Here is a 16,420-nt window from a genome sequence, read left to right as displayed (position 1 = left end):
GGGTGCGCAAGTTCCCTTTGCACCCCCCTAGTTGCGCCAATGGAAACCATAGAGTTGAAAGAAACATCGGTTGTTATCATGGAATAATAGAGTGATATTACTCTATGATTGTTAAACAGGGGGCCAATTGTTAAATTTATTTGAGATTTTTATATTAATTATTAAACAACTTATTGCCCGTGTTACAATTGTACCCAGCCCCCCTACCTATAATAAGTACAACCGTATCATGACGATAATATTACCAAAATATATCAAACAAAAGAAAATTAACTCGTTTGTGGCCACATTCACACTATATTATTGAAATTATTAAAATATTTTATTAAAGTTTTGAATTTTTTTTTTTATTAAAATTCACATTTTGTATAATGTCACTTATATTATATGTTTAATACAATGGCTTAGGTATGAGTAGATCAGTTAATTATCTAATTTTAGGCTCTGGAACTTTGTTCTAAATACACAAAATGCAAGTTACAGATAGTACCTAATACAGAAGGTATTAACCAACACTTAGAATCAATTCATAATATTTAAATGAATGTGTTAAGTTGAATAATATGAGTTACCTGTATTTGTAATAAAACTGTGACAATTTACTTGGATATATTCTATTTTGTTAACCTAGACAACGTGACACAAATGTGTCATTTGATTTATTTTTGCCAATATTAAAAACACTAGTAAAATTATTTTAGTAGTTAACGCGAATTTAATAAATTCAACTTTGTATAATATGGACACTATTTAATAGGTACCTACTAATTTAATATACTAGCTATTAATATATTCGAATTTTATGGAACAATTAATAATAGCGATAGCGGATAGATACATCAAAATATATTTAAATAAATTAAGAAAACAAGATTTTCTTATATTTCGTATATGTACCAAAACTGTATATATAATTTAACTTGTTTCCCCAAATAATTATAATATAGTAATATACTAATACAGCAAAAGATAAAAAAAAAATGAGTTATGTAATTGTGCTTGCCAGTTAAAAATATACAACAATTCATAGTGTACAACAATACTGTCTATTATAGTCTTGGCTTAAAGTCAACAATAACTTATTTATAAATGAAAATTTCTCGTCTCGAGTGTAGGAGTTAAGTAACAAATATCTGAACGTTTGTTTTTTGTACCTTTATGACGTAAAAAAAATGTTATTCAATACCTATTTAGATAAATAATGAAATTGAGGAATAATTGTATTAATAATTTTGACTTTTCTTAAGTTTATAAAAATTGCTTTTATCAAGTTAATGTTTCAATTAAAAATATTATATAGAATTATGGTAATTTAAAATGTATATAATGTTAATGTACCCTAAAATACCTATAATAAAATGAAAGTTATTCTATAGGTCAGTGGCGGATCTAGGATTTTGTTTTGGGGGGAGCCCAATATTTTTTGAAAAAAGTAAACTAAACCAAATCATACAATATTTTAACCTATTACTAATAATTGTTCATTTCAGATAAGATATTTAACACTGGCTGCAAGTTATGTAATTTTACGTCAATCTAATAGGCAATAAGATAAGACGTTACATTATATCAGCATTCACGGTTGACTTATAAATATAAAGTATAATATAATTAAATATTAAGTATCAAAACAAATTCAGAACCTGAATTTTTCGTAAATCGTGATTATAAATTTAAGTCACGGTTCTTACTCATCTTATGGGCCAAGGGGGGGAGGCCCCTCTGCCCCCCCTTAAATCCACCACTGCTATAGGTAATGTAGATTATCGAAAGTGAATATTTAAAAATTCCTAATTTTATTAAAACACAAATCAAAATTAAGCTTTTTTTCTAAAATTGAAATTCTTACTATCTTAAACTCCAATGTATAATAAATCAATACCTACTACCTATATAATTGTTTATGAATTTAATCAATTTAACCATACTGAATTCAAATTTTAAATATTCTAAAAACTTTTATTTACTTATATTTTTTGGAATATAATAAAAAATAATTAAATTTTACTAATTTTATGGAACATATTTTTCACTAATTATAAATTTGAATTTGAATTTAATTAAGTTAACATTTTTTTTTTTTTCACTGACTCAATTAATATCTTACAATAATCTAAAAAGTATTCTCAAAACACCATACAATACAAAACATCCATAATTTTACACTTAACAAAGCACAAATCATGAATACCACGTTTAACTAAATTTGATTCTAAATATAACTTGAAAAATATCTTAATTTCATCGAATTTTGACTTAAAAAACTCCATTTATTATTCGAAATATGGTTTTTATTAGATATTTTATTTATAATATTTACTGACACTATAGACTCGGAAAATAATAAATAAGTTAGGTACATTAATAGTATTTATTCATTTTCACTGTAAAAAAAAAACGAACCTATAAAAAAAATATTTTTAAATTATCATAAAACTATCATAACCTCATTTGTCCAAACCTTACGAAAAAAATATAATAATAATAATAAGAAAAAAATTAGGTATTGTTTTATTCACCCCAAAATTAAATAATCCATGAAGAGAAAACAAGTGAAAAAAACATACCCTACAGTTGGCCTCGGTTAGGTATGTCAGTCTTCACTAATTTCAAAATAATTACTAACAAAAGACAAGCAAAGGGTTGTTAGAATTGCACCCGTAATTCAACTTTTCGAGAAAAAAAGCAGAAGATAAAATTTTTAAAACATAACACATGAGTACATGACATACAATATTATTAGGAAAATTTCTGAAAAGATTTATTTTATTTAAATTGCATTCTTATACGCTATCATTAAAATAATACATTTATGCGAGTACAAAATTCCAAACATTATAGTTTTATAATATAAATTAACATATGTATTGTTTTTAAACTAAAGAGAAAAATATTATTCAATCAATCAAAATAATTTGTATTGACAATGTAAAAAGAAAAAGAGAGGGTTTTAACGGAAATTTATTTGATATTCAAAAAATAAATAAAACTTGGTCTGGAATAATACCACTAATGGTTACGGACTTAAGGTACACCCCTCGACACAAAAAAAGCTCCTAGTTAGAAAAATTACAAAAAAAAAATACTGTGAAACTGAATGACGCATAAACGTCCCGATTACGTTTCAAGAATGCCAATTATCATTGTTGTTACCCACATTAAAGTACACAATGACGAGTTAAATTTAAAGTATTCAGAGAATATTCTAATATTTAAATAATATCAATCAAACTAGTTGAATCTTCAAACAGTCTCTATGGTTAGGCTGTTAGTATTAGGTACTCAAATTATACTCATTATATATCGTTGTTAGTTTTCATTTATATTGGATAGTATTTTATTTTAAGTATTTTACAAAAGCCCATACACAATTTTCCTAAACATAAAAAAAACATATTTCCTCGCAACACTTGACATCAGGTTTATTTTCCTTAAAATGCATTGTGTTAGCACATAATATACGGACATGAAGATGTCTCACAATATATTTTAAGGGAATATTTTTATTATCAACTAAGGTCATCAAAGAATAATTTTTGGCTTTTCCATTTACATATTGAAAAATAAATTCTAGTGTAATTTACAATTATTTGTTTAAACATAAACATATTATGTAACAATATCAAAACATAAAATCTTTCCAAGAATTTAGATGAAATATAAAATTATATATATTATTTTACGTAGATACAATAATAAGACGGAAATAAAAAACGTTTGAAAGTTAAACCAAATGAAACCTAAACAATTCATTTTTTTTATAATTATTGAATCTTAGATCATCCAATCATGTATTATTTTTCATGTACGTATATTTTGTTAAATACAATTTGTATTTTATTGTATTTGTAAAGTCATGCGATATTATAATTTTTATATAGTTCTCATTGAATATTATATTCTTATTATTATGTTTGAAAATAATGTCTTCAATACCTGACATGAGGGTCCAGTACGAACCGGCGGCTTACATTTCGGCGGAACTGCGGAAGGGATCGCCATATGGTTCAGAAATATGGAGTTCACGGGACGCACATGTAGACGGTTGATTCATAATAATATGATATGTATATATATACATAGTTTTTTTGATCTATACTTGGCACACGCACCCCATTAAGAAACGCACCTTTTAAATTTTACACGGTTCTAAACACAACTGGTGCCGCAAGGACCACGCACTAATACTATTGCTGCAGTATTACTGATCCGCATTGTACCACAAATGATTTGAACGGTACTGTTTAAACACATTATACCTAGGTATACGTGGTATACAAAATAACAACCGCGTTCGTCTACTTTTCGGCACTTGCGAATTCGCTCTTATAGAATAGACTTGACAAGTAACGTCATATTATAATGATAAGAAAAACCAATTCAATTGTCACTTTTTTCAGAATAAATGTACAACACTGAAGTATTTAGTATAACTACGGCGCACATCACGAGAAGTCACACAGGATAAAATCCATTTCCATGAACAGCTGTAAGTCATAAATTCTTTTCACCGAATGACGATCTAACGAAACGACAAATGGAATGCCACACTGGAGAAAACCCGTTTTCGTTTATAAAGGTTAACTGTAAAGTTCAAGTTTAAAACGCGACACGGGGAACTATATAAAATAAATAAGCAGAACACGTTAATGCATATTATAGTACGTTTTAAAGTTTTTTCACAATCTCTTCGATATCTCCCGAAAATTTACAAAATAGCTTGACGCATTATGCACCTCATTACCCCCACGCATACTTTTCAATCTATACAAATGAAATGAGAAACACAATATATAGATATTATATATATATATTAACTGCGACATGCGAGTGTTACAATTAGAAAACAATTTTTTTTAAATGTTTGAAATAAATAACTTTAAAATGTTACCTACCTATTTAGTTATCATAATATAAATCTCTTAAAACATTGATAATAATGTCTAGTGGTTTACTACGATAAATTTTCTGCAGTATAATACGAGTATGTATAATATAGTAGAGCAGAAATAAATAAAACTCAAACCCTTGTGTTCTACGAGTTGAAAAACTATTCACGTTTTCATCATCAATAAACATTGCGTAACTCAAAATTATATCGTAATTCGTAGGCAATAGGCATTATAACAAAAGGTACCAAGTCACTTTTTATTTACTTATTCAATCTGAATTCATTGAAATTAGGGTAGAAATTTTGCAATTTAAAAAACAAAATAACATTTTAAAACCTGATGGGACGTAAGTGAAAAATCTCAATTTTTTAAGAACAAAAATCTCGATTCCATTATGATAAGATTACGTTATTTAATGTATTTATAGTTTATACATTTGAATATTTGAGATCATATTTATTTTTTTTTAATGCAACTAACAATTAGAATAAGACATATTTTATACTTCTGTTTGGTTTCATCCTCATTGAATTTTCGCTGACATACGTACAAAATACACTTTTTACCACTATTTTTACTACTTTACTACACTCAGAAAATTCTCCGGTTCGTTATGTTTGATAAAAACATTTATGATATACGATATTTATGGTTGTTTCAGCACACAATACTTATAGTCTTAGCATTTTTTTTCTTAACTTTATTTTAATCTTTGTTCATAGAAATATAAAAGTGTTCATAAGTTAAAATTATTATCAAACATACTTTTGACGAAATAAAAATATTTTAAAACAAAAGTCGTGTAATAAGGAAAATAAAAAAATAAGCTCAGGAAGGTAGTTAGTTAGTAAAAGAAAATTAAAAGTCGCGGATCGTGTCTAACGACGGACAAACGTTCTACGGTTCATTAACGTGTTATATGTAATTATTCTACCTACATAATTCCTTTATAAATCCAAGGCACACACACAATAAATTACAAAGAACAATTTTAAAACAAAATAACTAGGTAACAATTTGAGCCTTGCTTTAATTAAAATAAGAACCGTAATGATATGTTAAAACTTTTTATAACGACTCGGCATTAGCATACGAGTAAAGAAAAAAATACACCTATTTCCACTCCAATATGTCAAACCTATATATGCAGTGTGTAAGTTAATAATATTGTCAAAACGACGTTTTTTGTGAACATTAAAATGTTTTCTGTTTTTTCTAATTAAAACTCTTCATTTGAGAATATGAGTAGTTGAGCAGAATTTAATATTCACACTTTATGTTACAAAATTAATTAATTAATTAAAACTAATTTAATTTTAATACGAAAACCAAATAAACGTATCAGAGGTAAACGTAGTATACCTAGTATAATATTTACATCAATAGATTTGTTTTTAAATCAATATCAAGAGTTTTAAGAATTAAATATCAATGAGGTAGTGTATAATACATATTATCCACCTATATATAAGCAAATTACATTTCATTATAAATACTGACAACCTTTAAAATGTAAACTTTAATTTAATGAGTTTTTGATTAGACACAATATTGATTCATACAATGGTGTAAATTGAAAATTGCTTTAAATTGAGTTTAAACATACAAAAAATATAGTTATATATAATTCAATTATTATTGTTCTATAAATATAATTTGAATTTTTACTTTTTAATACAATATGCAAAAAATTACATAATATTATCAATTTTTTTATTTCAAAAAATTAAATTGATTAAAATAACGACAAACATTTAAAATAATGTATTTTTACATAATACGTAATGCGTTTATAACTTCAATCTTTATAAGTTGTAAGTACTGAATGAAATTTCGATCGATGAAATTTCTACAAGAATCTTTTCAGAAACACTGTTTATTTTCCAAATTTAGTACATACCTATTTATTAGTCTCACACCCGACAAAAAAACATATACCTTCCTACAATTGTAATATTTGTTCATAATTAAAATTAAAATTAAAACAACATTTTTACGAACTAAGAAATTTATTGTAGCATCACTTTATAGTTAAAAAATATTTTGAACTGTTATAAATTCTAATTTGGCTTACTATTTTTATTTGGTTATACCTAAATGTCCATATCCATTAAAAAGTATCTGCATTAATAAAAAAAAAAAAGAGAGACCCATTATAGTTTTTCTTATATATCGTTTTTCTTTTAAAATGTACAAAATAAATTATTATTTTATTGGTAGGTATACGCTACTCTCCCAACCACAAGCATACAACTAAATAGCCAGACTTGTCATTCATATTAAAATCTGGAAAACGGAAAATGCTTCTCTCAAAGAAACTCGTGTTTACATTTTACATCTGATACAGGATTATAACCACACACATTTAATAACCACAATATTTTGAGATTCATTATTTGGTCTTTGTCAATGAACATGGCCTTTTGTTAAGTATAGTCAGCCGTTTTCCAAAATGTAATATTTTATATTACGGGTAAAAGAATCTGCTATCTGGTTGTAATATAATATAGGTACCTAATATATATATGGTCACAAGTTCACAACAAAATAATGAGAATGCCATTTTTAAATTTGATATTTATAATTAATGGTAACACGGAAAATAGCAACAAAAGTTGGATCACTATAGTGAATTTTGTTGCATAAGTATTCAATTTAAAATTGCAATTATTGCACATTTTCCACACTATATTGAATCAAGTTGATTAAGCAGTTTTTTAATTTATTGTAAAAAAATTGTAAGCCTGGAAAATTAGCATATTTTTTTTTTAACAAAGCTATTTACGAAGCTATTTGTGATGTACAGAACTAAAATATTAATATTAATCAATTTAAATTCCATGTGACTATTAATAATAATCACTGCTTTACGCTGGTTAAAATAATACTTACATTATATATAGTGACAATTCAGGAATAATAATTAAAAATTCATGATAACTGTTCAACGTCCGTTTATTATATTATGTTGATTTTTCCAAGAATAGGTAATATATAATACGAAAATTGTGTAAATTAAATTACCCACAATTTAAAATCAATTTCCCACCGAAGGATTGCCATTTAAAAGTTCTAGAGCAAATTTACTTCTCCAAAAAGTGTTTTCCGAAAACACATATTGTAAAATCAATAGGTTGCTCGCTCCCTACTGAAAACCTAAAAACCAAATAGGTCACAGAAAATTTTAGAGCAACCAAAAGTCGATCATCTAATCAAAACACACGATTGCGTATATCGAAGAAAGAAAATTACCAATTATATGTACATAATACACCGCGGCCGCGGTAAGTGTCACACCCACACATAGCTATTGGACTGTACTATTTATCGGCCCAAGCATTAATTCTTTATTCGTACACATTGGTACACAGTTCACGCGCAAACTTTTTACATGCGCACTAGAAATTTGTCAGTATTTTAAAACAATACACATTACGATTAAATTTAATGACAATCGATTGAGCTATAAGTACCAACTAGGGACTAGGTGCCTAGCCATCTATAAAACCAAAACAAATAATATTAAAACCTAATGATACAACAACATAGGTGATTTACTTAATATATACTTTACCAAAGTAAATAATTACTTGTGAAGACGCCAGTAGTATACACACACAAACACGCACATATACGCACATATACGCACACTGTTCTCTCTATCAGACTTGAAGTAAGTACGCAATGCCGTAAACATAATATTCGTACAACTAAAACGTTGGTTGTAGGTTACAATTTATATATCTATATATTAAATCAGGTTAACGAATGAAAAAATAATATTACAGTGGATACATTGATCGTGAACTTTTTAGGATTTTTCTGTATTTTAATTTTAAAGTTTTGTACCATTTTTACAATTTTATTATAGTACTGATTAAAAATTTGTTAAAAATAAACAACTTAAGGAATATTCAAACCAAGGCTAGATTGATCGGTTAGGCATTGTGAAAAACTACCTAGGTACCTATATTACAAAAAAATTAACTTTTCACTAACTGATGTAGTATAATATGGCAATAAGTTCTTACATAAAACTGTAACATTAATGGTTTTGACTCGGGTTTTGATTACGCATAAAATAGACAAAAATAACAAATGAAGGTGCGTCGTCGTCAGTAAAAAGTTCAATGCCGGTACATAGGTATTTAAGAATATACATAACACGATTACTATCATACTTGAGAGTTGAGCTAACAGATAATACTAATGGTTAATTTTGGTGCAGTAGATAGGAACAGTGAATTAGCCGTGCAATACCAACAATGTAGGTCCTACGTGGGTTCAAAATTGAGAGCAGTTTATAGAACTGTATCTACTTAAGGAATGTAAGTTTCAGAGTTTTCTATTAGGTACTTAAAATATACCAGTATTTTCACAAAATCTTAATAACTTTTAAAAAATTCATTCTTCACTTAAATATTTTTTGAAATTTGATCTAAACATAATAAACATAATCATTATGTCATACTCCATTTTCGAGTAATTAAATCTCATCGTTGTTCTTTTTTCATAAAGTTTTCTTAAAGTGTCCAAGCTCAAATTTATCCTTAGTTATTTCTGCAACTATCTATACGCATATACGTCAAAAACATTTTAAAGAATAAACCTACCTATTTAAAACAAATTATGATATACTTATTAACTACTTTATTTCTCGGACTAGAACAATTTTCTAACCAAATTTTCTATGTGATAACATATTAAAGAACTTTTAGTTTTATGTTATTGTTTATCTAGGTATTTAGTTACCAAATAGGTAAAGTTATAATATTATATTTATTAGACATTTGCAGTATACCAAAAGATATGCCAGATATAGGGTGGACCATGGCGTTATACCAATTTATCATATAGCAAACACAGTAAAATAGAAAACACAGGGGTGGCTGGCTAACCCATGTACACCCTAAACTGATACTCAAAAATTGTACGATAAAAAAATATTTACATAACCATGCCCTTATAAAAATAAAAATAATAAAAAAAATGGTGCAACTACGAATATATATATTAATATATACACATATTTTTATGGTTGAGGGAAATTTTGCATACCGTGAGCAAGAGGTCTGACAACGGTTGTATATTGTTATATAATAGTAATATTATGTTCATGAAAATCATTAGATATTCTGAACATCTTTGTTAGTGTACGAGAATTAATCAAAATCTAAGATATTGAAAAAAAAAACCATAAATTTAATATTCAATATTTAAATCACTATAATATTAAATCGTTAGGCACCTAAATTATCCGCGATGACCGTCCGTTGAAACAGCAGCAACAGCAGCAGCATCGCCATAGTGATACGGCATAACATCATGGCCGTCTCGATCACTTAACTTTGGACATATCACAAAACACTACGGTCGGACAACGTACAAACCATGTCGTTAAAAAATTTCTCGGACATGCATTGCATACAATATACAGGTATCACGGTAAAAATGGAAATCAAAGACGGAGCGCGTAGTCTATCGTAAAAAATATTGTGTCTTTTGGTGACGCGCGACAGACACGGCGGCGGACGAACGAACAACACGAAAGCTGCGGGAAAACTGGCGACGGTGCACACACGCGGGTAGCAGCCACCGCCGCCGCTCCATCAGGAACTGTACCGGAAACATCACGCAACGCCCCTCACCCGCTTCCATCGCCCACACCCGCCGCCGCCCGCCATGACCACAACCACAGTCCCTGATTAAACCAGCCAGTGACCACCCTCCATGGTATATAATATGCATTGTGAATTGTGATGTACACAAAACGGTCGGCACATTATAATTATTATTGTTGTATTGGTGCACTCCCAAAATTTATTTTGACATCGAGTCTCATTATGGTCGTTATAAACTCTGACATGCTAAACATAACATGATATACCTGAACGGACGGGCCAACAGCGATTTTGTTCAAATAGGAACTCTCGACAGTATAATAAACGATAAGCTTGTGATTTTCCGGACCCGTTTTTCGACAATATTATATAGGTAGGTACGTCATATAAACAATCAAATGATATCAATCGACAAAATACCGAACCTATAATACAGAGTACGAGGGGCCACTCGTTTTTTTTCATCATTAATTATTATAGGTAAAAAAAACTGTGTACGGTGCATAAATATAAATAGAGATCAATAGGCAACATTAAGCACGTTGTATCTATAATATTCAAAGTCGAATAAATAATTTTTAAATGTTAGGTTCAAAATTGAATAGTTGAGTTTTCATGACTAGTCATGAAATTGTGTTATTTGTTATTAATAAATACATAATATTATAATACATATTAGTAAACTGAACCTAATTACATTTGGTTAATTAAAAACGCCCTTTTTAGTTTTTTTAATATAAACCATCTATAAACTTTTTTGTTAAATTAAAAAACAGTAAAACCTTGATCATTTAAAACTCAACAACACAAAACTTAAATTTGAGTGATCAAATAAGAAGTAGATAAAGTCCTAACCTCGAAATAGAATAGAATATCAACTCACGTTCACATTCATCGCACGTAGGTACTCCGTACTCGTATATTTATTTAATTAAAATAGTTTTTTTATAATTATTCGTAAGACTTAAGATAAGATTTTCTATCTTAAGCTATCTACATCAAAAAATATTTTAGGTTAGCTACTTTAATAATTATAGACTATAGTATGTATGTATTTATATTTTGATTTTATCATTAAGCATACATCGATTTAAATTATAACTAAATAAATAGTTAACAATAATTTATCACAAACTGATTACTTCTAATAACAAATTTGTTAATTTTTTTAATAACCATAAATCACCGTCGCCTTTTTCGACCAACGTATACATTGGTTAAACTAAAATTCGATCGTTTATTGTAACTCAAATGTCCTACTTCAGAATATAATAAATATATTATACAGCCGGACACACTACACTTAACAAAAGTGTGTTACAAAATAATAATAATCATGTGAACTTATTGATCTTTATTCGTACCTATTTCAGTGTAATAATATTCTCATATTAATAACTGTATCATTTATTCTTTTAGTATAATGAACATATCAGCCGATTGTAATGTTGCAACCAATAATTAATAACAATTATTTGCATGTGAGATTACTGATGGATGTACGACTCAGACATATTCCGCGCTTACGCTACAGCTCTGAATCCATAATTATATCTAATTATAATATAATACGTTGGTCGTAGGTATTGTATAATATTATGCGCAGATATCACAACACACATATTATTTGATTCTGTACTATATAGTCTATAATTGTGCATAAAAATAAATAATAAATAATAATTGATATATCGTTATTATAAAAGACAAACGTATAAATAGGTACACATTATTGACCCTTTAGATGATATCATTAAAATTATTGAATTAAACCGTCTGTATGATAATTAAAACACATTGTCGTTTATAAATAAATAAATAAAAAAATAAAACAACACGTCATATAAAAAGCCTGTATAATTTAAAATACCATTTTATAATGATGATAGCCTTGTGAATATGTATCTTTATAATTGTTTTCTGTTCCTTTATTGTTATGCGGAACATACTTTTTATTTACATGCATATCTATTATTACGTACAGGATGATTCTTATAACAATGAGCACTCATAATTATTTCAAAATGTATTAATATTTCTTGGATTAAACACGTTCAGCCCTAAAAATATAATATATTGACCTTATTTTTTGTCGTCCTTATTTTTATATTGATAAACCCACCATCAACTTTTAAGTATTAAACGGTCCCTATAATTTTAATTTCTTTGATAATCAGAATACTTTTCTAAAGATATCGATGTATAAAATAATCGAATATTACATGAGTTGTTTCTCTTAAGCAAGTATTTAATGTACAGATGAGCGTCATAGTAATCAGTGTAATATGCCACTAAAGTTCAAACCCGGGTGAAAAACTTCAATGGTATAAATCATGAACGAAATAATTCAAATGTTCGAATATTAGATTTTTTCATTATTTTCTTGGTGAAATGGGAAAGTAATCCAAAATAGTAACAAGTAGGCGTGTTAACATTCTCACGCACAGTCGTGTAGTATAGCTATAGGGTTTGACTGATTAGGCTATAAAACCACACCCGAATTCCTTTTAATTCGAATTAATCCAATGTTAATCTATTTCACAATTTTTATTTTTACTCTTTGGTCTAAGAATAGCCGAGTATATTAAAACTATAGCCACAAGTCACAACTTCTAAAAATGTCTACACACATCTTCACAATAAACATTATTAAAACCGTTTATACAATAAGTAGTTGAAGTACTCAATACAGTCACAAAGATTTGATGGTTACATTATACCTTAGATCATATTGTATATGATCTAAGCATTATACTAACAAAATATCGAGAAGCTACAACAATAACATGATATTTTAGTCTCCATAGTTACTCAATTATTGTGTGTATAATTTGGTATAATGTGTTTATTATTATAGGTATATATAACGTCTCACGATATCTAATTAAACCATTTATTCAGTTAAGTGAATTTTAAATAATATGGTACTTACCTATACCATTGTTTTGCAATTAAAGCCCAAACACTATTCTATTCGATTTTTTATTTCCAGCTCTCATCATATAATGCTAAATTACGTTGTCCACATTGGCCCAAATACTGTTTACCGTGTACATTCAAATCCAAATCATTGAATTAATATAGGTAATTTTATTGAGAGAGAAAGAGGATTATAATTCAGAGTAAAAACATAGTTTTATGCGAACCGAATATCAATCGTATAAATTAGTATTCGCAACATTATTATTTATTATATATTTTTAATACGTTTGCTCGGTGAAATCGCACATAGTTTAATCTATTTTGTGGCGAAAATCGAATGAAACATGTCAACACTCAACACTAATTTGTCGAACAAACATTGATGTATCTATACATTCTACAACATAACCTGATAGCTTCCCATAAACACCATAAAATATTTTTACTATAAATTATATGCCTCTTTTTCTCTAGAATTTTAGAAATAAAATTATGATATCTATTCGAATCAATTAAAATGTGTACCAACAAGTAATTTTTGTATTAATATCCAATTTTTTTTTTGGAACTTTGAGCAATATTCTCACTTTTAATAATAATTGTTGGTACAATGTAAGTACTAATATAACATGTAGATATAAACATACAAGCAATTTACATTTTTACGCTGCATTGCGTATTATTTATGACATCACATGCATTCAAATCAGTTTTAGTAGGCTACCTATATTATAATATATTTTAGTTTATTTACCTAGGTACCATTTCAGAATTACACGATGTAACGTGTTATAATTTATAATTCTAGCGTAATATGTTCTATTTGTAAAACGACAGATGATTATGATGGTTAATTTAAAGGCATATGAATAAATAATTTTTAGTGTAACCATATATTACGGTTTATAGTTTCTAGTTTCCACTATAAACCTGAGTGTAAACTATGTTTTTAGTTCTTAAGAATACAGTTTGAAATTGCTGTGTTTAGTAGTGGATGAGATGGAAATCTGAAAATCTGATACAACGCACAACATAATATAATATATCTAATTATGAAAAAAAACATGTCATCTCTCCAAACGAACCGATGGCCAAAATCAATAGACTACAACTTACTATAATTATAATATCTATGGTACCTACTACCTAGTATACTGTCTATAAACATTTATAGTTTTTGAACAAATCAAATACGGGGCTTAATATCGAAGGTCAAAATGTATAAAATCGAATGCTTCGATGGCATTGAATGCAATTCCGAAACGATTTACGCTGAAATGTCACTCTGTATAATATTAATTACCTAATATTATTGTATTGCCTAAGTTGTGATCAATATTGTCTTTAGTTGCCTTTTCTCCCTCTGCCTGTTCTGCAATTCAAATAATATTGTTAGAATTTCATATTATTGTAATTTGCAACGACTAATGTGAATGATGCCTCCAGGCACGATCTTGCGTGGGTACTGTATAAATAAACAAATTGGTACATATTATTATACTTAATATGTATCATTGTGATTAATGTACACGTCGAGAGAATAGTAATTTATTATTTAAACAGTTTAAATAAAATGTAAATTCTATCGCCTATTAGTTTAAAAACATAATATTATATAGGAGATACGATTTTAATAAAAATATGATTGTTGTACTAGTAATAACTGGAATTACTCAAAGGCTATATTATGTATTTCAACAAAACTATAAAAAAAAATATATAATATACAAAGAAAATATCAGCATTTGTTGAGAAAAATCCAACTGACGAATACTTACCAGTAGGTACCAACTTAATTGTTAATACAATTACGTTTAAATTGCATCAATAGTAAGTTTTTATAAATAATATTTTTTTTAAATCTAATAATTTAAAATAAAATGTTTATGATAAAATATTGATATAAAGTGAATCGAGTTTGAATACATTTATTTCTTAAATAATAAGTAAGTATACATTTGTATGTAAATTTATTATTTTGTGGTTTCAATTATCAATTATGAGGAAATTAAACAAACAATCAATTTATATGCTCACTTCTGAGTTCTGAGGAAACTTATTAAAATATAATGTTCAAATCGAGACCAAATATCAATTTATTATTTCCATTAAAAATAAATATGTTTCAAATTCTAGGGCCTATTCGCATATACAATACAAACATCTTATTTCAATTTAATTTAAAAAATATCATATTTTCTTTTCTTTAGTTATTCACAAAATATTTGGTTTACACTCCGTTTCCGCAAAATGTGTTTTATAGATAGAACGTCTATTATTTGATATATGGACGGGTTAGTGGCGCCAAGAGGTATAATCATTTTCTCTGAAACCACTCAATAATAATACTTGTAATTGGAAACACAACGAGACGTTTTATTTTATATATAAATAAAAAAAGTTTTTATTTATTTAATTTCCTCCAACTGGCGCTATATACAATACCGGCGGTGTGTTGTGTGATATTATACACCCTCCTAATGACAACAGCTTTGGTACCTACCCGTTGCCGCACCCCATCACTGCAGACAAATGTACACACAATTGTCGGTGCACCGCAGCCGGTTGACAAAGCAAGCGATCGGATTTATTATATAAATTATAATATATTTTACATAATATCATTTAAGAGGGTGGTCGCGGTTCATGTGACGACGGACACGGTACGCGCGTATACATTATACGGAGGGATCGTCGTCATGAGTAGGTACCTATCAATAGAAATGCAAACGGCGAGGTGGAGGAAAGGGGTGATTTCCGACTTCCCGAAGTGATGTTTTTTTTTTATTTAACCGATTGAATAGATTCTGTTTATTCCACGGCGAAATGTAAATATTTCAAATATACGATTTACGGCAGCCGATCCTGCAGGAATCGGGTGGAACAGCGGAGGGGCGTATAGTGTCTTATTAAATCGGAAATAAGCGATTTTACGAGATGAACTGTTTCATCCGGAAAACGATTCTTAGCCGGTGGCGATTTCAT

At 28.0% G+C, this 16,420-nt stretch overlaps 1 protein-coding gene across 2 annotated transcripts in view; it reads right to left on the bottom strand.

Moving 5' to 3' along the window:
* LOC100167969 (protein eva-1 homolog C) overlaps positions 1–10,478 on the bottom strand; it is a 227,881-nt gene extending 217,403 nt beyond the window's left edge. The window contains exon 1 of one of the 2 annotated variants that reach the window (XM_001945599.5): positions 10,141–10,478. In XM_001945599.5, coding sequence (XP_001945634.2) covers positions 10,141–10,219 — 79 coding nt within the window. In that variant the 5' untranslated portion in view covers positions 10,220–10,478. The remainder of the gene's footprint in view (positions 1–10,140) is intronic. The other variant, XM_008185164.3, reaches the window with a different exon arrangement.
* Positions 10,479–16,420: the final 5,942 nt, after the last annotated feature.

This window comes from Acyrthosiphon pisum, chromosome A2 (assembly GCF_005508785.2).
Source record: "Acyrthosiphon pisum isolate AL4f chromosome A2, pea_aphid_22Mar2018_4r6ur, whole genome shotgun sequence".
Lineage (NCBI taxonomy): Eukaryota > Metazoa > Arthropoda > Insecta > Hemiptera > Aphididae > Acyrthosiphon > Acyrthosiphon pisum.
The sequence above is the reverse complement of the archived record's forward strand: the minus strand, read 5'-3'. Positions and strand labels throughout refer to the sequence as shown.